Source organism: Stegodyphus dumicola, chromosome 9 (assembly GCF_044657685.1).
Source record: "Stegodyphus dumicola isolate Sdum_Otavi_A_Nest chromosome 9, ASM4465768v1".
Taxonomy (NCBI): Eukaryota; Metazoa; Arthropoda; class Arachnida; order Araneae; family Eresidae; genus Stegodyphus; species Stegodyphus dumicola.
In genome coordinates, this window is record NC_140776.1 from 28,827,721 (window position 1) to 28,854,671 (window position 26,951).

General features: G+C 34.1%; 1 protein-coding gene across 2 annotated transcripts in view; it reads right to left on the reverse strand.

The window, feature by feature from the left end:
* The window catches only part of LOC118188624 (solute carrier organic anion transporter family member 74D-like), a 50,053-nt gene that overhangs the window by 7,544 nt on the left and 15,558 nt on the right, over window positions 1–26,951 (reverse strand). The window contains exons 5-9 of one of the 2 annotated variants that reach the window (XM_035359117.2): window positions 26,086–26,284; window positions 15,047–15,191; window positions 12,107–12,282; window positions 8,569–8,633; window positions 4,121–4,962 (exon numbers count right to left, since the gene is read on the reverse strand). In XM_035359117.2, the coding sequence (XP_035215008.2) occupies window positions 4,640–4,962; window positions 8,569–8,633; window positions 12,107–12,282; window positions 15,047–15,191; window positions 26,086–26,284 (908 nt within the window). In that variant the 3' untranslated portion in view covers window positions 4,121–4,639. Of the gene's footprint in view, window positions 1–4,120; window positions 4,963–8,568; window positions 8,634–12,106; window positions 12,283–15,046; window positions 15,192–26,085; window positions 26,285–26,951 lie in introns of those variants that run through there. The other variant, XM_085823321.1, reaches the window with a different exon arrangement.

Consider the following 26,951-nt stretch of genomic DNA (forward strand, 5'->3'; position numbering starts at 1 on the left):
ATATTACTGTAACATAACGACGATGAGACGATCTCTGTATTGCATAGATAACATTGAGCACTATAGTAATTAATACACAATAACACGCCGAATAACTACTAATTCAGAAGTCAAACAACAAAAATCAGCGTTATACACACAAAACTTTCACAGGACTAGTTTCGATGGTTTTACCGAACCATCATCTTTAGCTGCAAATGAACAAGATAGGAAATAATGATTAGATAAGATAAGAAAGCCTGGACAAGAATAAGCAAGTGGCGCCATCTGTTGGCGAAACCAGAACTAAAACATAATTTTTCTAAAAGCCGAAGGCAAATTTGGATTGGAATTAGGATCGTTAACTAGAACAGAAAGATTTTTATGAATGTGAAATGCCTCTAGAAAATCCAGTTTTCCAATGGAAGATGTTTTTTGAATAATTTTGGCAGCAGAAAAATTGAAAGTGTGATTTTCGGACCAACAATGTTGAGCAACAGAAGACTTCTGTGTTTCCTTTTTTCTAACATATGCCTCATGTTCTTTGACGCGAAATTTTAAGGCTCTCTTAGTTTGGCCAATGTAAATTAAACCACACTGGCAAGGAATCCTATAAATACCCCAGGAATTCATATCCGGAATGGGGTCCTTGAGTATAGAAGTTGGAATTTTATTGATGGGAGAATAAACAACCCGAAAGTTAAATTTCTGCAAAATATGTGCAACTTTATAGCTAATTGATGGAAAGAAGGGAATGACAACAGGATTTTTATAATCTCCTAAAATAAGAGTGTGGCTTTTAGTGTGTTGAGATGAGAATTTTTTAACTGCTTGATTAATAATGTTGGGTGAAAAGCCCCTGTCAATAGCTATTGCTTTTAAATAATTCAGTTCTTCATCAAGGGCTAGTTTGGAGGAGCAAACTTGAAGAGCACGGAAAACATAGGAATAAAATGAAGCTAACTTTTGTTTTGTCGGATGACATGATTTAAAATGTGGTGGAAGGCAAATCGATGAAGGTTTACGGTAAACTGTAGTACTGAAGTTGGATGTGTTACGTGTGACCAGAATGTCGAGAAACGGAAGAGAATTGCAAGTCTCAAGTTCAAAAGTGAACTGAATAGCAGGATCAGCAGAATTCATTGTTGAAAGAACTTTATTTAAATCATCTTTGTTACCTTCAAACAGGGTAAAAGTATCGTCTACGTAGCGGAACCATGATGGGAAGTTTAAAGTTTCAAACAATTTTGATTCATAATAATGCATGTAGATATCAGCCAGGATGGGACTGAGGGGGCTTCCCATGGCTAATCCCTCAGTTTGCTTGTAATATTTATTTTGGAAAACAAAATGTGTTTGTTTCAAACAGAGTTAAGTGAGAGAAATTAGCTCATCAATTTCGATGCAAGAGAAATGAAATTCGCGAAGTCTGGTTTCTAGACATCTTAATGCACCCTCCACTGGGACATTGGTGAATAATGATTTTACATCAAAAGAAACCATGAGTAAATTACTAGGAGAAATGTTTTTAACCTTTTTTACAAACTCTATTGAATTTTTTATGGTGTAAATGTTATTGTCTAATAGAGTGGAAAATCTAGAAACTAGATATTTAGCTAAAGGATACGAGGCAGTACCTAAATTTGATACAATAGGGCGGAAAGGAATACCACTTTTATGAATTTTGGGAAGAGCATATAATCTGGCACAATTCGCAACAGATGGGATAAGCGAATGTTTTAAGTTGCTTGAAATGATTTGCGAAGGTTTGATCGCAGTTTTTATTTTGGATAAGTCCGAAGGTGAAGGATCTTTAAGGATCGGATTATATGGTCCTTCGTTTAAGAGTTTAGTGACACCATCGATGTAAGTGTTCTTATCCATGACGACTATCTGGCCACCTTTGTCGGCCTTTGAAATGATAATATCCGGGTTAGAATGAATTTCGCGCATTGTAGCTCTTTCTCTCGCAGTTAGATTTGGTTTCAAAGGTTTATTATTGAATTTCACATTATGAGCGATAAGATGCCTAATCATTTCTTTCTGTGAATCTGAAACTTTACTGAACTTGAAAGCTTTTTCGATAGGAGCCAAAATCTTTGGAATCGAGGGTTTACAGGTTTGTGAGAAGTTAAAATTATATTTTAGAATTCTCTCTTGTTCTTCTGAAAGACTAACATTAGAATTATTAACTATTGGCTTGATGTTTACAATGGGAAGATTTTTTGAACTACTTGAACTGGAAGACTGTAAAAGAAGTTTTTCGAATTTAACTGCAAGGGTGTTTTTATGACGGTTAACTGCATTCTGCGTTCTAGACCAAGACTTTTGTTCAAGGGCAGTGAATTTTGGATATGATTTAGCGAGTTCCAGATGAAGCTTATAGAGTTCATGTTCAATTTTGGACAATTGTTGACGTGTATCCCTTATCACGGACCGAAGTAAGGCAAGCTTGCAATTTAACAGAATTCTTGAAACGCGACTCGAAGGTTTTTGATTAGATTTGATTTGAATAAAATTGGGGATCAATTTTTTACATTTTCATTTAAGTAAAAATTCAAGATGATTCAGGAATTTTTGCCGTTTCAGGCGTAATTTAGTGAAACGATTAACGGATGAAGGCATAATAAACAATGCAGAAAATCAAACTAAATTAACTGAGCAATAATAAAGTACACACAAAACAGCAGAAAAATCCCTCACTGAAATGAATAGAAAACAAAACGTTTGTAAGCAAAATGCATGAAATCAGAAAAGCAAAGCACAATATCCAAATGTACAAAACATAAACATAACTTGAAAAGTGCAAAAATGTACTCACCGAAACTCCTACAATCACAAAATGGCGGCCACACCACGTGCAAAAAAGAAAGCAAAATGTAAGCCTGTTTGGGGCTTCTATAATTAATACACAATAACACGCCGAATAAATACTAATTCAGAAGTCAAACAACAAAAATCAGCGTTATACACACAAAACTTTCACAGGACTAGTTTCGATGGTTTTACCGAACCATCATCTTCAGCTGCAAATGAACAAGATAGGAAATAATGATTAGATAAGATAGGAAAGCCTGGACAAGAATAAGCAAGTGGCGACATCTGTTGGCGAAACCAGAACTAAAACATAATTTTTCTAAAAGCCGAAGGCAAATTTGGATTGGAATTAGGATCGTTAACTAGAACAGAAAGATTTTTATGAATGTGAAATGCTTCTAGAAAATCCAGTTCTCCAATGGAAGATGTTTTTTGAATAATTTTGGCAGCAGAAAAATTGAAAGTGTGATTTTCGGACCAACAATGTTGAGCAACAGAAGACTTCTGTGTTTCCTTTTTTCTAACATATGCCTCATGTTCTTTGACGCGAAATTTTAAGGCTCTCTTAGTTTGGCCAATGTAAATTAAACCACACTGGCAAGGAATCCTATAAATACCCCAGGAATTCATATCCGGAATGGGGTCCTTGAGTATAGAAGTTGGAATTTTATTGATGGGAGAATAAACAACCCGAAAGTTAAATTTCTGCAAAATATGTGCAACTTTATAGCTAATTGATGGAAAGAAGGGAATGACAACAGGATTTTTATAATCTCTTCTTTCCATCAATTAGCTATAAAGTTGCACATATTTTGCAGAAATTTAACTTTCGGGTTGTTTATTCTCCCATCAATAAAATTCCAACTTCTATACTCAAGGACCCCATTCCGGATATGAATTCCTGGGGTATTTATAGGATTCCTTGCCAGTGTGGTTTAATTTACATTGGCCAAACTAAGAGAGCCTTAAAATTTCGCGTCAAAGAACATGAGGCATATGTTAGAAAGAAGGAAACACAGAAGTCTTCTGTTGCTCAACATTGTTGGTCCGAAAATCACACTTTCAATTTTTCTGCTGCCAAAATTATTCAAAAAACATCTTCCATTGGAGAACTGGATTTTCTAGAGGCATTTCACATTCATAAAAATCTTTCTGTTCTAGTTAACGATCCTAATTCCAATCCAAATTTGCCTTCGGCTTTTAGAGAAATTATGTTTTAGTTGTGGTTTCGCGAACAGATGGCGCCACTTGCTTATTCTTGTCCAGGCTTTCTTATCTTATCTAATCATTATTTCCTATCTTGTTCATTTGCGGTTTTGCAGCTGAAGATGATGGTTCGGTAAAACCATCGAAACTAGTCCTGTGAAAGTTTTGTGTGTATAACGCTGATTTTTGTTGTTTGACTTCTGAATCACTATAATAATATAATGCACATAATTTCACTTTTATCACTCTATTGCTAATATTTTTCAGTTCATAATTGCATAAGCGATGGGACATGATTGACAACTTCTGGCATAAAATTACATGTTTCTTTAACGCAGTTCTCAGTAACAATCAAAACATTTCTGGGGAAGATACACTTTTCAGCAGTTTTGTAGAAGTAAATCAGTGTTGAATATATTGATTGATTTATTGGATTTGAGGAAAGTGCAAAATGTACCCAGACAAAAATTATGTGCATTTTTCTTTCCGTCAAAAATTTAAAACAATAAGTTTTTAGGGCAGTGAAAATGTAAAAATTCTGTGATTTAGGCCGTTTTCATACCACCCTTTTATAATATCTGGAATCAAGAGAAGTATGTTTACAATGGCGTAGGCTATTTGTTGTCATTCAAAGAATTCAAGCTTCTGTTAACGATGACATTCTCACCAAACCTAACATTCTACCTTCGTTGATAACATCAGTTTCATCAACTGACTGCTTTTCTGTGTTTCCATCGTCTTCATCATCGTAGAGATTTTTGAGTCGAGAACTTAGTACGCAGACCATAATGTCTGTAAGACAACCCAAGAAAACAAATGCAGCCGACACTCCATGCAATAGGAAACGGAATTTGTCAGTATCATATATCCAACAGCTTCCCCTCTTGCCACAGCTTTCTTCCCACACTAAGCAACTTGCGTCTGTCAATGAGCCATAAATTAAAGGATATGGAATAAAAGCTGTGAATAAAAGAGATAAAATTAATTTAGATCCATTGACTTTAACATCTTAGCATCAAATTACTGCAAAGTGTTTAACATTGAATGAAAAACATAAAGGAAGGTTTTATTATAGTTTTGGAAAGCTCTTTGATTACATCTCATTGTTAATGTCCCATATGAGTACTGTAAGTCTCGTGCTTTACAGATCTCAATTATACTTTTATTGTTTTTACAATACTGTGAGTGTAGGGGAACATTTTTTATAGAGTAAAGATCTCACTTAATTCAGTTCTTAACAAGTACGTTAAAGTAAGAAGAAAATCTTACTAATTTTTATTTTCGGTTTAGTTTATGGCAAGTACTTTGACTCAAGCAGACTAATTATCTTTCTCTTTTGGAGTTTTATTCGTAGATGACAATTTACTTCTAGCAAAATAACTAATTTGATCCTTACTTGGAAAAAAAAAAACGAAACAATCTCACTTAATTTAGTTATTGTTAATTGACAGTAGATTGGTTTGTTTCCCTTGAAAATTAAATTACTCTATTGTCACTAGCAATGGCTACCTTTTTAGTATTTTAAATTTTAATTTTACTCTTTGGAATTTTTGTAATACTATTTCTACACAGCATATTAAAATATTTTTACTACAATAGAAATTTAAATAACTTTGTAGGGATTCCCTTTTTTTCATAACAAATCTATTTTAAGTTTGATACACTTCCTGAACTCCTCAACTTCCCCTCGCATTTTCTCACCAGGATGTATATTTTAAGTTAAGTGAAGTGAGTATTTTAACGGGTGAATCTCTGAATTTATTCAGATAGTGTTTTCGCTAGCCAGCGCACGTTTCGTTGCTATCGCGCTGTTACGCTAGTACGCCTCTTGGCCACTTCGGATTATCGTCACGGTTGTTAGGTTTTCGTTGGACGTAACTTAAAGTGCTAATCCAGCCCTATTCTATTTTAGATTTGAATTGATTTTTTTATTCTACGTTTAAGTTCCACTGCAACTGGTCGGTGTTACTCTAAAGCATGAAGTTCGTGCCTTTCTGTTTAGATTTGAATTAATAAAGGGTTACTTTTCACTCTTCTTCTATGCTGGTATTTCATTCATGCTGAATTCGCCAGGTTCATTGTAGGATCTAGTTTAGTTTATGCGGAATAGAAGAGACAGATCTTACAACTTTTACTTAAAATACTGACTCAAATTTATACCAATAATTAATCGCAGTAATTAAATTTATATCCCTTGGAGACGACATATATAAAAAGTTTCTAATAACAAATTATATATATATTTAAACACGAAAATTAAAAGCGAATTCGATTGAGAATTACTTTACAGAATTATTTGGTAGAATTATTTGAGAAATATAAGCTGTTAATAAATTATCGAAACACTTTACATTCTTGAGATAAATACCCCGCATTTTCAGAATTTTATCTCCAAAAATTTTAATGACTGATGCGAAAATTAAATGTGTTGCCTGTACTGGTAAGCAAATATAATTAAAAAAGTGTTGAAAGTTACGACGTGCTTTTGTTAGAAATATATCTCATACTGTGCAATGTTTTCTTCGGGGCTGCATTAGATAATTATAAAATAAATATTTGATTTAATTTTTATAACATACAACTAAAAAGTATTAAGGTATTTATAAAAGAAATTAAATTTCTACGTAAAAGAATTTTTAATTTTTTTTCATCGTTAAAAAGTGCAATATTGTCATCAAATATTTTCTTGATGTAATCTAACACCATCTAGATAAACTAAATTAATAATTAAAAATATAAAGTAGTAGACTATATAAAGATAATGCTGAGAATTAATCCTTGATCTTAGGGTTGTACATTGTTTTAGAATTAATGATGATGAAAATGTTTGAAGTGAATATGTATATATATTGGGTTATATAAAAATTCTCTGCGGTTTTTTGCCACTAGATGGTGTTGATACCTGTATATATCGGGTAACACTCACCCGATTGTCTCAAACGAACATGCACTTAAAAGGTGATATTTAGCTCCCATTGTGTGTTTGTGTTTCTAATTCATTGCTCGTGCAAATGTTATACTGATTTGAAAATGAGTGAAATATCTGAAGAAATACTCTATGTGATACTTTTGACTAGAAAAAAGGTATAAATGCTGCAAAAACACGCCGAAAAATTTGTGAAGTGTACGGTGAGAATGCTGTGAGTGAACGAAAGACCCAGGAGTGTTTGCAGGATTCCGTTCTGAAAAGAGATTTCGATGTCAAAGATGCACCTCGCTGTGGTCGGCTAGTCACTAAAAAATTCGATGAAGGTATGCAATTGGTTGAGTAAGACCGACATTCAAGCTGTCAGAAAATAGCGGAGGCACTAAAACATCAACAATATGAGTTTCGAATCATTTGAAAAGAGCAGGCTACAAAAAGAAGCTCGATGTTTCGGTGGCACATGAGGAATTATGAGTTATTATGAGCTGCTGCAACCTGGCGAAACTATCAATCGGCCTGTTCTGCTCACAACTCGACCGACCGTTTGAATGAACAATCCAGAAAGAGCGACCAGAATTGGACAACAGAAAGGGAGTTAGTTATGTTCCATCATGACAATGGGCGGCCACACACATCATCGATTTCTCGGAACAAATTGGCGAAACTTGGTCGGGAAGTTTTGATGCATATCCACTAATAGCTCGGACCTTGCACCGACTGACTACCATTTGTTTCGGTCTCTGCAAAACTCTCTTGATGGTAAGAAAGTGGCCCACCGAAGCGCCGCTGAAAATCACTTGGCCAAGTTTTTCGACGATAGACCACAGAATTTCTACACTGATGGAATTATAAAGCTACTTAAAAAATGGCAAAATGTCGTAGATAATAATGCTTAATATGTACTTGATTAAAACTGATTTTCAATAAAGAAAATTTTTGTTCAAATATGTACCAAAAACCGCGGAGATGTTTTATGTGGCCCAATATATGTGTCTGTGTGCGCGAGCACGTGTAGTTAAGCTTAGAATAAAAAAAATCTGTTCGGTCCCAAATAACTCTGTGTTACTTTTTAGCTTTAAAAATGTCTGATTTTAAAAGTATTAATGATATAAAAGAGATTTTAAACAAGAATTAGTGGCTAGGTATCCTTTAAAACATTGTTATAATAGAAACGGAACTTAGATTCCAAAGTTAACATCATATAAATATGTTCGAGTAGTAGCTGAGACATTTTCTGAAACATTGTCAAATTATTCTTTTTCTCAGCCTCTAATGGTCCAGTAAACACAGTCAAAAACTTAAAAAAGGTAAAAAAATAATACTTTTAGATAATTTCAGTAGTTAATTCATTATTGAGTTTCTAAAATGCAAAATATTTACTTAATTGCTTTGATACAATCCATAATTAATGCGATGAAATGTAACTTTCTAAATAGGTATTTTCTCCAAAACGTTTGAAGTAAGTGTCAGTTTTTTAAGTTTTAGAATTTTAGTTTAACGTATTAAGTCACTAATTTTGATAGGAAATAACATGAAAGAATGGTTGATGATATAGCAGGTTTTAAATTCTTGCTTAATCTTTTGCTTCAATCTCATCAGACTGACGAAAGACATGAAAGAATAACGTATTCTATACTTACCAAGAAGTGAAAAAACTGCAGATAAAGCTCCTAAGGCTAAACTTTTGTCCTCAGGATCAACGCATCTGAAATAAATATTGAGATATATGTTATACATTCTATTAATTGTTATTAATATTGATAACACACTTATTACTTTCTCAAATAACTATTGAATGTTTCTTCTTAATTTCACAAAATCAGTTAGGAATAATTATTTCTCTTTTAAAATTTATGTAGCAACTAGAATTATGATTCCTCAATTTATAAAGGGAATCCAATAAAGTTATTCAATGAAAACTTACTATAAATGAGAAAAAGCAAAAATTTTAATTGAAATATAACATATTAAATATTCATATTTTGTTTTATAAAATTAGAAATAAAATAATCCTCTGAAATAATCGAAGCGAATAATCCTTAGAAATAATTTGAAAATTTTAGAAATATTTTTATGAAAAAATTTTAGTTACCATTACATGGTACATAGTCATTCGTTGGAAATTTTCAGCAAATTTAGGACATTAAACTGCTTCTAAATGGCTAACATTATCACAGCGAAGTTTTTTCGAGATACTTAATTTTTCTTACTTTGTACATTTGCTTTACTATAACTCATCACCGAAGTTTGAAAGAATCATACTTGAAGACCAAGTTATCTCACTACTTCATTTAAAGATTTCCCAAACAATAAATTATGTAAATCAATGTAATCTTTTACATCATTAATAATAATAAATAATATTTTCTATTGCAATACACAGGAACCTATAAAAGGTACTAAATTTTAATGTTTTTCAGGAAGATATTTCATTTAATACAAGAAATGATTACTAGTTAATTAATAATCCACAGGTGAAAATTTATTACTCTTAAGGCCTAACCTAGACTTGCAAATTTTTTAGGTGATCTAATTAATGCCTAATATTTATTGGAAATTCAGAGTACTGCAGAGATATTTGCGTCTGACTCTGTGGAAATTTCAGTACGTTTTCAGAAATAAATAACTTGTCGGATGAAAATTAAATTCATTTTAATTGGGTATTAGGAAACAGGTCTTAGCCATCACAAGTTTCTCCTCTGTAAAAGGAACCATTCACTTGATTTTTTAAATGTGAATGCTGAAATTTACGTAGTATTTTTCTACCCTGATAAAGATCAGTCCTTACGAAATGATTTATTTCTAACTGTTTAAAAAACTTAAATTTGTAAACTCACATTGCTATACAATACTACAAGTATTAAAAAGTAATTAAAACAAAATTCTAAATAGCGAATTTTTTTAAGTAAAAAATATAAGCTATTTACTTCCTTGCACGAAGTAAATGAAATATTTCGGGTGCTATATTCAACGCATCAATTATCGAATGCAATTTAATGATGAACTTTTTAAAAATTATTTGAAATGAGGAACGAAGTCACTTTTTTTTCGCTCATGCACAATATAAAAAGGGAAAGGAAAATGGGTTGCCATAAATTAAGAAGTTCGGCAAGTGTATTCTTGGCGCAAATTGAAAAAAAAATGCGGCAAGATAAATTTTTAAATTTCTCCGTAAATTTGGCACATTTTACGAAATTTAATATCAAGGCATAATTTGATTCGTAGAATCGAAATATGGAAAATCGTTGGCATGTCATTTAAGAAAAAGTCCGTGTGTCAAAATACCTGTGTTAGAATATTTTTTATATTTTATATATAAATCTAATACATATTCTAAGTTGCGATTTCGAGACATGAAAAACGCAATTTAAATTTCGGCAATAGGCCCAGTAGAATAGAACTATTCTTTTTTTGTGAAGTGTGCGTGCTAATGAATGTGCATGTGCTAGACATTTATGTATAGGCTACCTAAATCTCAAACTAAGTATATTTTTAATTCATAAGATAACTTTGAGGAAAAAATAACTGCAGATCACTTTGTATAGGAAGCAACGTGGTATTTTATGTCAATTTTATTTGCATTTGAACAATACTTTGTGATTTCCTGAACACTGCAGTACATATTTATATATTATTTTGAATACCATTTTGTAAGAAAAAACAAATATTTTCCACAGACTATTAAAACTTCGTACATCAGTAAAAAATAAATACGGTACTTATGTACATTCGCAATCATCTTAGTAGAAGTAGTTAAATTTTCAGAAAGTCCCAAACTCTGACAACCATGTTGATAACAATCGCTTCAGTCAAGCAATTTCCCCATTTTTATATGCGTTCGATTTATTATATTCCAAGTTTCTATGGTTTTTATTCACAAATCTTGACACTTTTTTGCCTTAAACTTAATTTTAAAATAGGAGCTTGTGGAATTTGCCAGCAATGGAAGAAACTACGGTAAAATTTCTCCAGTAATACAGAATTTGTCTGAACATTTTCTAAAGGGGACAACGAAAAAATGCGTTTTCTAGATAACCGCTGTTGCTTAAGATTGCAGAAGCCGAGTCTCCGCAATTCTCTGATGTTTTTTTAAGTGAAAACAGATCACTGTGTACTTCGGGAGAAGAATAATGCAAATAAATAAATAAAATTACAGAAGGTTTAATTTTTTAATGCATGACATAATCTTTATTACTAATTCAAATTTGAATCTTAAATTGAGAACGTATGTTTTCTCTTCCTGTCGATTTACCAAACTTACTATAAATATCGATAGTTTAAGAATCTTTCTAAAAAAGAAGGCGAGAAAGCCACCAGCTTGCGCATGCTAAGTAACTTTAACATTTGCATCAGTAAAAAGTCGCCAAGATAGATGCTGTAGTACGTAAGTACTATGAATACATTTATGAAATTATATACGTTTAGAATTTGAGACCAGTTTCAGCAGAAGGATTTGGTTTAGATTTCCGTATAAAATTGTAGAAAAGATAATCCACCAGTGGTGCATGTGGGCTACAAACATAAACGTTTTTGTAACCCACCAGTGGAAAACGAGGCCCCCAAAACAAACCAATCATGATCCACCGGTAGGTCATCTGGCAGTTAAGGGGTTAAATGAGTCTTGTTACGAAACCACAAGCTGATAAGGACAGAGGGCGCTGACTAACAGCGCTCGAGCAATGTAGATGTTTTTGAAATACAAATAAACAGTTGAGAACTAAGTTACGGAAAAAATGGTCCTATGTATAAACAAATGAAGAACTGTAACAAACTTTTGGTCATGTATATGTTTTGTGAATAGACTGCAATAAAGTTTTTTCTAATTATATACGTTATTGGATTTATGAATATATTATATTATATACGTTATACGTTATTGGATATACGCTTCGTTTATATTCGTTTATATACGTTATTGGATACGTTATTGGACGCTTCACATTATTGGATTTGTGAAGATCTACCTGGCAGTCAGACTGAACGTAAATACAAAGTAAATTCGATTTATTAATTTGATATTTTGTATTTTTACGTAACGTATATTGATAATAAATCATAGAAATAATTTCTGAACTGAACAAATGCTGCAAAACTCTATTTTTTTAAAATCATATAGTTTTATAAGTACATACATAAACAAGTAAACTAGCAATGAAACACTATAAATGTTCTGTTTACCTGAGAGTGACAAGAGCATTAGCAACGCTGGCTGTAGAAGCGAGAAGTTTCCCAGCACTTAAAACTACCACAAATGTTATCAACCACTGACACTCGAAATTACAATAATTCTTCGTAGCATCTCCAACAGTTATTTCTCCATCATCATTGTGAACACATTTACAGTCAGTGAAAATCTGGAAAATATGCATAAAATAAAACAGGTTTCAATAAACAAATGAAAGTGTCCATAGATTTCAACCAACAATATTTAATAATATTATGAAACATGATTAAATAACTTTTTTGTGTTATTTATTAAAATAAGGCTTTTTTTTCATTATGAACAGCCTAATACTTTTCGTTAGAATATTCTTGCACATGTTCAGCTTTTATACACATCTAAAATTTAATTTATCATATTTTATATCACATTCCATTAGTTTTTAAATTGACAAATCTATAATTAATAAGTAAAGTGAACATTGTAAATATATTATTTGTCGATTTTTTAATATTTTTACGAATTTTGTACTTATAATTTTAGTAGAATTATAAGTAAAATTGTTGTATTTCTTCCGTAACATGAAAAATCTAAAGAGAAGCTATGCCGAAAAAGTAAGAATCCAGGGGCAAGTGCTTTTAACATTGAGTAAATGGGTGTCTCGGTAATTGGCCAGATACCGCCAAGCTGACAACAGTTTTGGCGACTTATTTTATCGCCAAATTTGGTGACCAGTTGGGGACATTTGAATCCGGTCTCTATATCACTTTACTATGTATTGAAATTGGATTGGATTGGATTATTCAATTATGACAAAGCACACGAGGGCTATCTGCCTAAAGGGAGGGATGCCTTCGTGGAGGACGTTCTAAGGGAAACTGGCTCGTATACACATGGAGAAAAACACGAAAACGCCCATGCAGCCATCCCGTTCGCGGGATTCGAACCTCGGACCAAACTACAAGTGTTCAGCGTCTTTGCCGCTCGGCTGCTGGTTGGCCCTGTATTGAAATTGAATAAATGTAATTGACCATTATGTTAGCTGAAACCGTAATTCCAACCTCGTATTGCTTTCCAGTAATTTCGAGAAGCAGAGAGTACTAGAAATATTTTGGCGACTGGCTGAAAACTATTTAAGGCCGAAGACAGCATCTGCTCTCAGTTGCTTAGTTATTGTTGTGCGAGTCGTTAGATGCGCGTGAGTTGAAATACATCCGAGTTAGCTTTCTCTTTAGATGTGTGTCGTATTTAACATTTTTAGTAATTTGAGGCGTAACTTCTGATTGTACTGTGTGATACTGTGACACCTGTATGAGTATTTCTGCAGAAAATTCCAGAAATTTAAAGTGTTTATTTTGAAAAATAAATTTTTATTAACCTATCATAAGACCTCTGTGCATTCTAGCTATTACGAAGCCATATAATATGTTTCTAGAAATACCTTACATACTCAGGTCTTTCTTTAAACTTTACATCTTTAACACACATTCTTTCTAAATGAAATTACTAGTTTCATAGAACCATATAAATTTATGCAGTTTATGTGCATGAGGTAAGGCTGCTGCTCAAAAGTTGCATCAACTACTCTAAATTACTGAAAGTTACACACTTACTAACAAATTTGTCTCATAATTAGTGTATTAAATTTCACTAACTAAAAAATGTTTTAGAAATTCTTTCAGTTTCCTTTATTCTAATGTTTAAGCACTTCATTTGTCACATAAATTATATATTGCAAGTAAGTGAAAATTTAACGCCCTCATTTGTAGATATTTTGCCTATATTTTATTTTAAAATTGTTTTGACAAATCTATATATATATAAAGAAGAAAGTCTGTGTGTTTGTTTGTACGCTAATAACTCAATCACTACTATAGCTATTCTCACCAAACTTTCTATAATTCTTTTCTGGGTCTCGGAAAAGGCAGATGTCATTTAAAAAAAACTGAAATCAGAGATATTACTTAAAAATAATTAAAACGCTAATTTTCGCCCTCATTTCTCCGAGTGGCAACAGTGCAGATTTCAGCAACAATGCAACAATGGCAACAGTGATATATCAGCAACAATGGCTGCGTGTCATTGTTGCTGATATAATGAGAAAGAATTAGATTATTTTTCAATCTAAATTTTTATATGGGTTCCAGTATTGCTCAAAATAATTCATTTTGCTCAAAATAATGATTTATTTATTTTTATTTTTGCTGACCCAAATAGCAATTACATATGTCATATGGGTATATATACCCTATGATTACATAGACAGTTGTGGTATATGTACTGAATATTACTTTGTTCCTTTGACATTTTTTATGCATTACAATGACGCATCATATTAACTATGACGTGTAATATGCTATTATACGAATTTTCAAATGATGCCATGATTAAAATAATACAATACTCTCAATCTAATTTAACTGGCATCTGGTACTTCCGCTAGTAATACCATAAATAGAAGGCTTCAGCAATAAATAAACGAGGTGAAAACTAAAATATAATCTAAAAACATCTAAAAACATGTCATGCATTTTTTTAGATGCATCTTGCACCCAACATTCAAGAAATTATTATGATGCATAAAATATTGGTAACAATTGAAGTACTGGATTAATTTAGTTCTCGTAACGTTTCATGACCTCATAATATTGAAAATGATCGGCGAATAATTTCAGCGGCAAGAATGCGAAGCCTACATTCAAAGTTCGAGAACTGGTAGGCTTATGACCGCGCACTCTCAGTAGCGGAACTACATTCTGACTAACTTTTGTTTTCGCTACTTCCGCCGATAATATTTGGTAGCAACAATTTGATAAGTGACTCCCTGTTTATAGATTTCAACGCAAAATGCCAAAACGAAATTAATAGTCCTTCAGGGCAAATTGCGCCTTTGAACTAATAAATAAAACTTTAATAATGCATTTTATTTCCTGAACTAATGAAACATATATACTTACCTCTTTTTCGCCGGTTTTGTTATAGGCACTACATCCAGCATAACACGGGGAGAAATATGTTGATTTTCCATCAGGTCCACAAATAGGGGTGTACATTTTAGTTGTGCATAAGCAGTCGGCATTGCATTCATTTTGTAAGTCGAACCTAAACGAAAGCAATAGTTTAGTTCCAGCTTTTAATTCAAACCTCGTGATAAATACGGTTATTGAAATTTCTTCCGATTAGAGTTATTTCTTGGTTATTATATAACAGAGTTCTGTTCGAATCAGAAATAAATTAGTTTCAGTACAACGACACTAGCTGCTGCTTTTGACCGATTCTTTAAAACAATCTCGACGGAAGTAATTTACATATTGACCGGCATGCCTCCCCTTTCGATGTTTTATTCTTTTACTATGATAAATTTAAATTACATACACAAAATGCTGGTTTTATTACTTACGGAGTTTTTACTGCATCTAGTGTATTTTTCTGTCTTTAATATTAACGGTATGCATCCTGCATTAAGAGAGGCAGTGGAATATCAGAGACCAAATGTTTGCGAGAGTTAGGTATATTTACTGAGGATTCGAGTTATGACAATGAAATTGGGGCAGGCATATGTGATTTAATTTTTTGGCACAGAAATAAGACTATGGCAAAATTAGACTTGAACATAACAATTCGAGTTTTCAAGCCAAATTGGATACTATCATATTTGCTCTTAAATGGACTGATGAAAACCTGACTGTAAAAAGATATATATACATCTTTATTATATGCGGCTTAAGTATCAGTTTGTCGCCGATAGTTTATTGGTTGCTTGCGTAACTGTACTAGCCAATGGGATGAAGTTACCACGGCATTCAAATAGTCCATATATGCTGATACCATACATGCAGTTATCATTGTTTTAATTAAATTATCATGATATTTAAGAACATTTAAATACTTTTAATTCATACAATTGTTGCTTATTATGCATTTAACTATATGAATTACCTAGAAACTTGCAAACGTTGATAAATTAAAGGAGAAGAAACCAACTAACGAGTTCTGCGTAGTACATCTCATCAGGTAGGTTTACTCAAACTCCTATGCTAAATATCCTTTCGCGTAAAGAGTTTAAAATTTTGCCCGATTTTATTCCGACATTTATTTTAAACCGAATTTTCAGCTGAACGTAAATTGAGCGTGCAGGGGGAACGTGAACATTTGTTTGCATTTGTAATCATCTGCATTACATAAAAACTACGTCTTAATGTAATTTCTTTTAAGAATGCCTCCTAGAAAATACAGCACTGAAGAGGAGAGAAAAAGAGCGAACAAAAACGGCTTTCTCAACAAAAAGAAACCACTAAGCAGAGAAAGACAAAATGAAACTGATAAACATAGAGAAACCCGAGATCGGTGCGGCCTATATCTAAGTCTTTGACTGGCTTCTCTAAAGGTGAAATACATGTCATTCCAAGAATTGATTTGGCTCCATTGAAAAACAGGGTTGCCGTTTCAATTGAGACGTACACAATTTCCTGTAAAACTTGCCTTTGCTATGACCATCAATAAGACTCAGGGCCAAACGCTTAAGCGTGTTGCCATTTTTTTTTTATCTGAGGCTGCATTTGGATACGGTCAATTCTATGTTACCGTTCAAGAGTTCGTGAAAGAACGGACGTAAAATTAAAAAATAATGGATAGTCCTCTGCAAGGCGAGCTTAAAAATGATGGAAAGATCTACACAAGAAATGTTGCGCACAAAGAGATCTTTGACATGTGAATTAATATTTTATTATTTAAATCGCGTTTATTTATTGAGCTAGCGGTGGCTGTTAAGAAATGTACCGCCAGTGGTTTCCTTCATTGCACTCTACTTTAAGCAATTAAGCAAGTAGAAGGGGGAAACCCCGTGGGGCAGTAAGCAAAGGGGCGTCCTCGCCGCCTGCCCTGTGTAATTCAATTTGAATTCGCAGACACCTTTGCACAAATTATTTTAATTAGAATTTATAATATCTAGAACAGCGCTCATTTCGTATGACTGCCGGGCTTTCTAGCCTATTTGTATGCAGACTCATTGATAACACTAATATTTTGGTCTCAGATATAAAAAATTTTTTACTTGTAAACGTTGAGAAAATACATGAAGTGAAAATAAACTGGGTGAAAGCCCATATTGATGTTGTAGGCAGTGAGAGGGCAGACATACTAGATTTTGAAAAAAAAAAAAAATCAAAATATCTGATATTATTACCTCAAAAGGGATATAAGTCTCGAAATGTGATTTTGCGTGAAATTATTAATAAACGCAATGTTTCATTTTCCATTCGAGTCTGTTGCCATTCGGTAAAATGTAGGTTATTTATCTTTTGAACTGAATCCGTTTGTTGTGAATTAATAAACTAAGCCATACAAAAGCAATAATGCAGTTTTAAAGAATATTTATTTTTTTCATTTTAAATCAAATTGATTTAAATAATAAAAATGCATTTAATTAATGATGTATCTAATTGAAAATATTCAGCATTTTTATAGAATGACATTATATATTTTTATTATTTACTTCATATTTCGTAAAAATTTATTGAGTGTTTGATTAAGAAACTCAGCGATTTAAAAGTGAGCAGTGGCAACACTGTACAGAAGAAAACACTTTTTTTTTATCTTCCGCGCGCTAGACTGTTCATCGGAAATTCTAAAGATATGCTATTTTAAATATTTTGTGATTTGTCTGTTGAATTGAATTTTATTAGCCGTAAGTCCGAAGAACTTAATATTTCATAAATAAAGTAAATACGCGAAACGTTAATAACAAAAAGAGAAAAGAAATTTTGCAAGCCATCTTTCTATGAAAACTGAACATTGATAAGGTTGTAGTGTCCAGCAGGGTTAACTTCTATCTGTATAATGGAGTAGGAGGAAACTACACAGACGAAGGGTTAAAAACTCTTTATTAACTCTTTGAAATTTACACTGCGTCAACTCGACGCTAACAAACTTCGCCTCTACTTAAGTGGTAACTGAAAAGCAGGTAATTGAAAATCAAAAGTTAAAATGTTTAACAAGTGCTAAACTAATCTACAGGGCTCAGCGAGATACCGATCTTCGACGCCCCTCTAAAACTAGTGGCAACAGATAAATGCATTTAAGCCACTTGAATCAGCAATTGTACCTACGGCAGAGACGGCTGTTCGAGCCCAACTCTCTAACTTCCCTTCTAAAACCTTGGTATTTAAACTTTCTTCCTCAAAGTAGAATTTGCATTCACGTCACGTGCGCTACCGAATTTAACTATTCTGGCACTGACAATTAGGGGAATGAAGGCTTATAGCAAAGTCTGAACTAAAATTTAAATTATTAGTTAAAATAAATATAAATCCCTACAAGGTGAATCGAAAAAAGGCTAGAAAAATATAAAAAATATACTGTTATGACAATACTTAACGCTGCATTATGTATTCTAAACATATGCTGCTAGACTAGTGTTAAAAGTTTTGTGATATTATAGTTGAATTGCATAAGTGTGAAGAAACCGATGCTTAATAATAAAGCTAAAATCCCCCCCGAAAAAAAGGGGGGTTAGTAGAAGTGAATGCAACGGCAGACTAGTAGACTGCGAGTTCAACGAGAACGTTAGGTTTCGTTCAGGCAGTGGTATACATTTCAGAGAGGTATAGTCCTAAGGCATAAAATACGAGAGATCCGTTCACACCTGCGAGACAGGTCTAAGTCGTAGCCACTTAGAGAAGCTAAGTTTATGCATGGATGGATGGGTCTACAGATTTCCCTTTCTGTTTTTCCACTAAATGAGTTTCGCGGGCTGTCTCTGATTGGTCGACCCTTGTACCAAGTTGAAAACTTCGACTTGTATGCCAAAAACTCTGAACCAGTTTTTGTAACGTAGCAAATTCTGGATACCTAGAAACGAAGTTCGGCTTAAACCTGTTATGACATTTGTACCACCATCTGAACGCAGCCTTCAAAAACATGAACACATCCTTTTAGGCGGCTGTTAAATTCTGCATACTTTCATATTTTTTTAAAAAATTTACTTTTAATTTTCTCCTACGAAGAGCAGAAGATTTGAATTATAGGTTTTGTTACTTTTGTAGTATATCATTTAAACAGAAAGCAATTAAAACATTTAAATTTATTTTTAAAGCCTGATTTGTGATTTCATGCACCACTAAAATATTTAGGGCGAAAACGCCTCAGTAACATGTAAGATCAAGCTTTTTTGTAAAATTTAAAGCTTGAAAAAAAAAAAAAAAAAAAAAAAAAAAAACCCGCTAATTCTAAAATTATATGTTTTGAACCCGAGAAAATGGCACATTTTCATTCGTATTTAAATTTTACCTTGAAATATTTGCATTTTGCGTCTTAATTTTTATTACAAATTGTTATTTACAGTTATTCAGATGTTAAATTAGCAACGTTGCAAATTTTTGATACTTGGGAATTCATTACGTTTCAAGTGTTTCAAAAGCTTGAATTGCGATAAATACAGAATGCATTTTCCTTCGAACTTTCTTTCCAATGACTTGCAGTTTTGGAATACCTATCTAAGTTCAATAGTGAGCAAACTTTTAGAATTGGGAATCCTCGTCTAGCTAAATTATAAGGCATTTTCCCCCCTTTTAAAGGGCGACTGGGAATTAGGGCACCCAGTCTCCAAACCCTGGTGGTGAAGAAGCATCATCCGCCACCTTTAATTTAAACGCCACTGTAGAGTTACTGTAGACTTTTAATTTAAACGCCACTGTAGACTTTTAATTTAAACGCCACTGTAGAGCCATTAGGCTCTTTTTTTAAAACAGGGGACATGAAAAATAAGCAATGCCTTGGCTAGAACTCTAACCTGGACCTTTCGAATACGCTCCGAGTGTGCCAATCTTTACACCAAGAAGGTAGGCAGAATGGAGAGAGAACTCCGCGCATGCTTGCGCTATCACTGTGTGCGTTTTGGTCAGCTGCATTATTTTGTTTATTTTTTGCGATGATTGGTTTGTAAAAGGGAAAAAGTGTGTTTGCTTTGTGTTTTTCCTTTGTTCGTATACTTATTTCAATCATTAGTTCGATTTTACACGCCAAATTTAAGGATTGGTAATCATCTTAAATCTTCAAGGGAGAGAAGCCTACATGGACGCGATTAGTTGATGTTCGGAGACCGGTGTGATTGTGATTTAAATTTTATTCACTGTGTTTGTGCTCTAAAGTATAATTATTTATATTAATTCTTTATCCGGTTTTGAGTTTAATCCTTATTGCGTATTTTCGCGCTATATCTAATGTATTAGGACTATTTTTATACTGCAGGCACTTAAGCCTAACCAGACGGATTAATGTCTACATTCGAACCAATGAGTGCCTAACTGTAGTAAATCATTTGGTGCAACGATCTCAATTGTCTTTTTTGATGGAAGGTTGAGACTCGATCCGCCATTGGTGCACCATTTTGAGGATTTCTTGCTCGTTGGACAGGTTGTTCAATTTTAGTGCTGGAACTTTGATTTTAATTTTGAAAATTATTTTGAAGTGTTTTTAATAAGATTTTATTATCAAAATATAATTATTATTGGCCTTTTTGTGTATTTTTGTTAAATGTGGTGATGTACACTGGTGTGCAAAAATTAAGGACGAGACGGTTTTTTGAATATAACTTTGTACAAAAGCTATCCAAATCAACACATTTAATACCGTAAGATCCCCAATACGTAAGGACATGAGTAATGTAATCAGAAGGATAAAAAGAAGCTTTATTGAAAAAGTAGCATGGAGCACAATGCGACTGAAGGCCGAAACATCCCTGTGATGGGTGTCCAGCAAGAAACATCCGGTCCTTAATAGGAAGTATGATCTCCCCTGACTGCTAGGCAGGTTTCACAGCGTCTGCCCATGCTGAGAATGAGGGTGTCAATGAGTTGTTGAGGCAATGCTGCCCATTCGTCTTGCAGCGCCAATCGAAGCTCCGGAATCGTTACTGGTGGTAAGGTACGAGCTGCCAAGCGTCTGCCTAGAAAATCCCATACATGCTCGATGGGATTGAGATCCGGAGATCGTGCCGGCCAATCCATACGTTCAATATCCTCACTCTCTAAGAGCTGTTCGGCAGCTACTGTGCGATGACATGGTGCATTGTCGTCCATGAAAAGGAATTGCGGACCCATAGCGCCTCTAAAAAGACGCACATATGGAAGAAGAATCTCGTTACAATAACGGGTCCCGTTGACTGAACCTGCGTCGAAGATGTGAAGGTCTGTACGACTACCAAGCATGATGCCTCCCCAAACGAGAACACCGCGACCTCCATACTTGTCCCTTTCAATGATGTTCGAGGGAATCGCTACTCAGACTGAATCTGCTCTCATCTGCAAAGAGTACTCGTCCCCATTCATTGTCTCTCCAATTCCGGTGTTCCCGGCACCACAGAGAACGCCTTCTCCGATGGGCAGGCGTTAGAGGTACACACCGTACAGGGCGTCGTGCAAACAGACAAACAGTCGTGCAAACAAACGCGATATCGGTCGTCCAGTCGCCTGTGTCGTGTGTCTAGCGATTTCTCCCGCTGTCTGCCGCCTGTTTCTTCTGGCCTGTAAGGCAATATACCGGTCATGTGCGGGTGTGGTTCCTCGTGGACGACCACTACTAAACCCCCGGATAGCTGTTCCTGTAGTTTGAAATTGTCTCCAAAGTCGTGAAACGATGCTGTGAGCAATTCCGAACTCTGCAGCCACACTTGTCACACTGCGGCCTTCCTCCAACTTCCCAATGATTCGACCTCGGGTAAAAGCATCCAGATGTCGTCTAACAGATTGATTATTCGCCATTTCTCGCTGAGGCAGCAACTCGGTGTGATTTTAACTGCTATACGGCGTGCAATCTCTTTGCCAGAAATACTGATCTTACACCGACAACATGCTTTATACTACTCAGACACTCCGCCATTACGTCTACCTGCATATCTGCGCATGTGCTACCGTACATCACCTTACTTAATCTCCTGATTGGTCTTTCTGTCCCGCTCTGCTTCTTCGTTCAGCTGATATGCTAATTTTTCGACTTCGTCCTTAATTTTTTGCACACCAGTGTATTGTGTGTTTTTATGAAAAGAGGCTGCTATAAAAGATATTTTGAATTAATATGATTTTAAATGTAATATATGGTATTGTATATAGTGAATTTCAATTGTAAATATGAACTTTTAGATTTTTAATTAGTACATTGAAATTTTGAGAGTGATCTTGAGTACATTCATATATATATATACGTAAGTAGTAGTACTTTTGATTATATGGGTATATTGGAGAGATGTCTACATTTGAGAGCACACTCACTGGTGAAGATAATGGTTTTGATTTAGCTATGAATGATGCCAATGATATTGTTACTTCCTGATTACAGCTAGAGAATTACAGCATTGATTACACATTGATTACAGCTAGAGAATCACTTAGGATTGTGGAAAAGATTAAAAGCCAAATGAAAATAGCCAGTACATTGCCGGATAAGTTAATTGAGGGATTAGATAAAATTCATCAGCTTGCTTTAAAACAGAGTGTCCTTATGGTAGAAGCTGATATTATACGCGGGAATAAAGATGATATCAAGGGCATTAAAGACGAAATTTCTGATCTTAATGTATTGCTTAAGTGAAAATAAGATGTCCAATTCGAAAAGAATGGCTTCTTCGGTTCTTGAAAAAAGTCATGATGAGATAGCGATACAGCCTACCTCTGATGGCGGTGATGTATTCGAAGAACTTAGTAACATGATCAAGCCAGGTGATATCAAGGTTAAGATTAAAAGGTCCATTAGAAGAGAAAATGGAGACTTTTTGTTGAAACTAGGTAGTAAAGATGAAGTAGTTAGGTACTTAAGAAAAAAAAAATTTGAGGAAGTATATTAAACCAAGGAGGCGTAGATTTATTAAACCGAAAATTATTGTTTATGGTGTAGGGAAAACCTTTAAGAATGAAGAGCTTGTAGATGTCTTGAAACGTAACTATGTGTCTAATGCCGAATATGCTAGACATTTGTTTGATATTCTTACGAAAGGACTGGGTAGGACACTCCATCGATTGATTCTGTTTGTCAAAGGGAAATACTGGAAGAGCAACGTCTGGCAATTGGATGGCGTGCTTTCTCTGCGACATTATTTTTGAGACCAAGACACTGTACACAATGTTGGCATACGGTCGCTCTAAGAGATTTTGTACAGATCAAGTCCATTGTGCTAAATGTGCTGGAAATCATTTTGCGACTGTTTGCAAAAATAAAGATAAAGGCAGGAAATGTTTTAACTGTGTGGTTTCTAATCACAAGTATGGTATAGAGATGAAACATAATCACAGTGTATTTGATAAGAATTGCCGCTCTTTAAAGAGAGAAACTGAATTTATTAGAGGCCACATGGAGTTTGATTTTAAAGAATGACCAGTGTGATTTAATGTTTTTGAATTTTAGCATGTATGTACTCATTGGTTCTAGTATATTATATAATTAGATATATAATAGCAGCTGTGTTTTCATTTATGTGTATAGTTCTTTTATTTTCACATAATTTTATTATATAAATTTATTTGTATGATAATTTTAAGTATCAACCTAAACCATTGCGCTTTTGCTGCTGCCCAGCTCTCGTTTCTCCAAAATGGTAATGGCGTTAGTCCTGATCTGATCGTACTGCAGGAGCCCTATTGGGTTAATAGAAAATTGGCATTTATTGGAAATGGTTGGAGAGTTGCAGCTGAAGTTGGAGAACGAACTTCAATTGTTGTTTTAAAAGAGGAAATTGATTTTATAGTGGATTATGAAATGGATGAAATAATAACTATTACTGTATTAATAGGAGACCAGGAATTGAGTATCATATCGGCATACGTTTCTCCTGCAGAGGACGTTGCTGTGAGTCCTCATAAATTGGAACAGGTTTTAATTATATATAAAAGGTTTTTATTTATGGAGGATTTTAATTCAAAACATTTTAGTTGGGGGGGGGGGGGTCAAACTGATTGATGCAAGAGGAACGTTGGTATTGTATCTAAATTAATTTTGTTTAATGACTTTAATTCTATTGAAACCTTTAATTCTACTGTCGGACAAGACTGGACTGATTTACTTAAATTTAGTGCTCCCAGTCATCATGTATGGAATTGGAGCTTGGGGATCCAGGGCTGGGGAACTGGTTAGATTACAGATAAAGTTACACGGTATTCAGAGAGCTTGGGGTTTAACCTGATGTTTTAGAACGGTGCCTACAGAGGCCGTCTCTGAGTTGGCTGGGCTGCCGCCTCTCTCAATTTTATACGAATTTTATTATGAGAAATTTTTATTTAGAACTGGACAAATCGAATTGAAAATGTATGAAGATTATTTGCTTACAAAGAAATCTCTATCGATCCTTCTAATCGATTTGGTTTTGTTTTTGATAACGGTAATCCAACTGTTGATGTATTTGAGATTTATACAGATAGTTATGGGATCAGGGGAGAGCATAGGCGTCCCTTTGTTGTTTTTTACTATGGAATTGAGGTGGATTGCAGAATGTTTAAGTTTAATACATATAATTCAGTTTTCCAAGCAAAGGTGAAGCGTTCAAACAAGTCTTATTATGGTTTAAAAATACCTTGTTAATACCCACATCTGTAAATATTCACACTGACTGCCTGTCACTTCTCCATGCGCTCTCCCGCCCAGACAATTTCAATCCATTAATTGTCGAAATTAAGAGTCATTTAGAAACTTTGAGTTCATATTTAAATATTAAGCTACATTGTGTTAAAGCCCATGTAGGCTTTATTGGTGATGAGAGAGCAGACAGCCTGGCCAATCAGGCGGTCTCAAACGTCAGTGCAATGGATATTGAAGTAACAGGCTCGAAGAAAATTGCTATTCGAAGAATGAAAGAATTTTACGTTAACAAATGGAAAATACAGTAATATTCTTCACCTAAAAACAAAGGATTTATGAAACTAATTAAAATCACGAATAAAATGAAATGTATTAACAATATTGACGTTAATCAGGTTTTAACTGGACATGATAGGTTTCCGTTCTATTTCAACCGATTTAATTTGAAAGAAAATAAACTATGTAATAGTTGTCAGGTTGATGATGATACTAGGCATTTTGTGGTTGATTGTAATTTAAAAGCCCCTATTAAACATATTTTTAACTTTACTGCTTTTAATGCAAGTGCCATTAATCTTAATGTTTTTAAATCATATACTATTACTCTAATGTTTATCAATGAAAATAGGGCACTTAAGGGAATCTTCTGTTAAAATTGAATTCTGTATTTATATGGGTTTTAGATATCTTGGTAGATGTTGTGAATTTGTGTTCGTGGTTTGTTTTTTTGTTCGTTTGTAATTTTGTGTTAGATGTGCTTACTTATTTTTAATTTAGTATTTTTGTTTGTTGTTTGGGGGTGGCTGGGTTGCTAGCTGCCCTTGTTTGTGGAGAGACGGGGCCCCTTCTTTTCAGCTATGTAGAAACTCGTGTCCAGGTGGGCTTAATGGAGCCTCCAATTCTTACAATTCGTACCTTATATACTTCCCCTTTTAAAGGGCGACTGGGCATTAGGGGACCCAATCGCCAAATCCTGGTGGTAAAAAATCATCATCCACAACCGTTTAGTTCAGATGCCATTGTAGAGTTATTAGGTTTCTTTTTTGAAGCAGGACACGTAAAAAATGAGCAATGCCTTCGCCAGGACTTGAACCTGGATATCTAGAATATGCCACTGTTGAGTCTTTAGTTTTCGTTTTTGGAGCAGGAGATATGAAAAATGAGCAGTGTCTTCGATGAGGCTCGAACCTGGATCTCTCGAATACGCGCCGAGTGTACTAACCGTTACACCATGAAGGCATGCAGAAAGGAGGGAGAAAATACCTTATAAAATTTTAAAAAGGAAGCGTAAGATCATTGCTGATTCCATGCGTGATTTGACCACACCTGCTGAAGAATGAATAGTGGTAATTGATTCATAATTAAATTTCATGTTTCTCTATCAATATTCCTCATTATTTCAGCAGCAATGATTTAAGTAATACATTTTACTTACTGAAGAGTTCCGACAGAACTTGTTCCAGTCATCTGATAAAGCGGACAAGTAATGCACATACAAGCGATCAGAGCAAAAGCACTGAAAGATTCAGCTATGACAATTCCGCCTGTCATTACTCTGGGCCTGGGCTTGAATTTTCGTATTGCTATCCCACCAAGTAGAATCCCCGCTTGCATTCCAACAAGGCCGGCAGGACCTATTGTAATATGCCGTGTTAAAGCTTGAACTTAAAATTAGGCAGTTGTAATCATAACATTTTGCTTCGTTAAATATACATTATTTATATTGAAAGATAGTGTGTATTATATTTAATTATGTGTTTAACTTTTCATGTTGATTTAAATCAGAGTGTTTGTTTTGCATCGTATATGGATTACAGGTGACAGGTGAATGCAGGGCCCGGACGGCTTAATATGACAAATCGGGTGTCGTCCGGTACCCGCACCTATTTAGAACAACACAACCCTGGCGACTTCCTGAAAGGGCTGCATCGGAAATATATTAATGGAGAATATGTGGTATTGACGTGGCCAAACAAGGGCGTGTGCATATTTATGCTTCAGTATACAATTAATAAAAAGTTTCATACATATGTACATTGGTGGTATAGGTACATTGGATACATATGTATATTGGTCTAAGGGGTTAATGAGATAGGCAAACAATAAACACTTATACATTAAAAGAAATGAAACACTGACGCAACTGGCGCAATAATGCAGAAGATGACAATTAATGAATACACGTAATCGTGTGTCATCCTATATGACTATACGTAAACTACTAGAAATGATATGCATAAACACATACAAATGATGGCGATAAATGAAAACACATAATCATACATTATTCTACTGGACTAT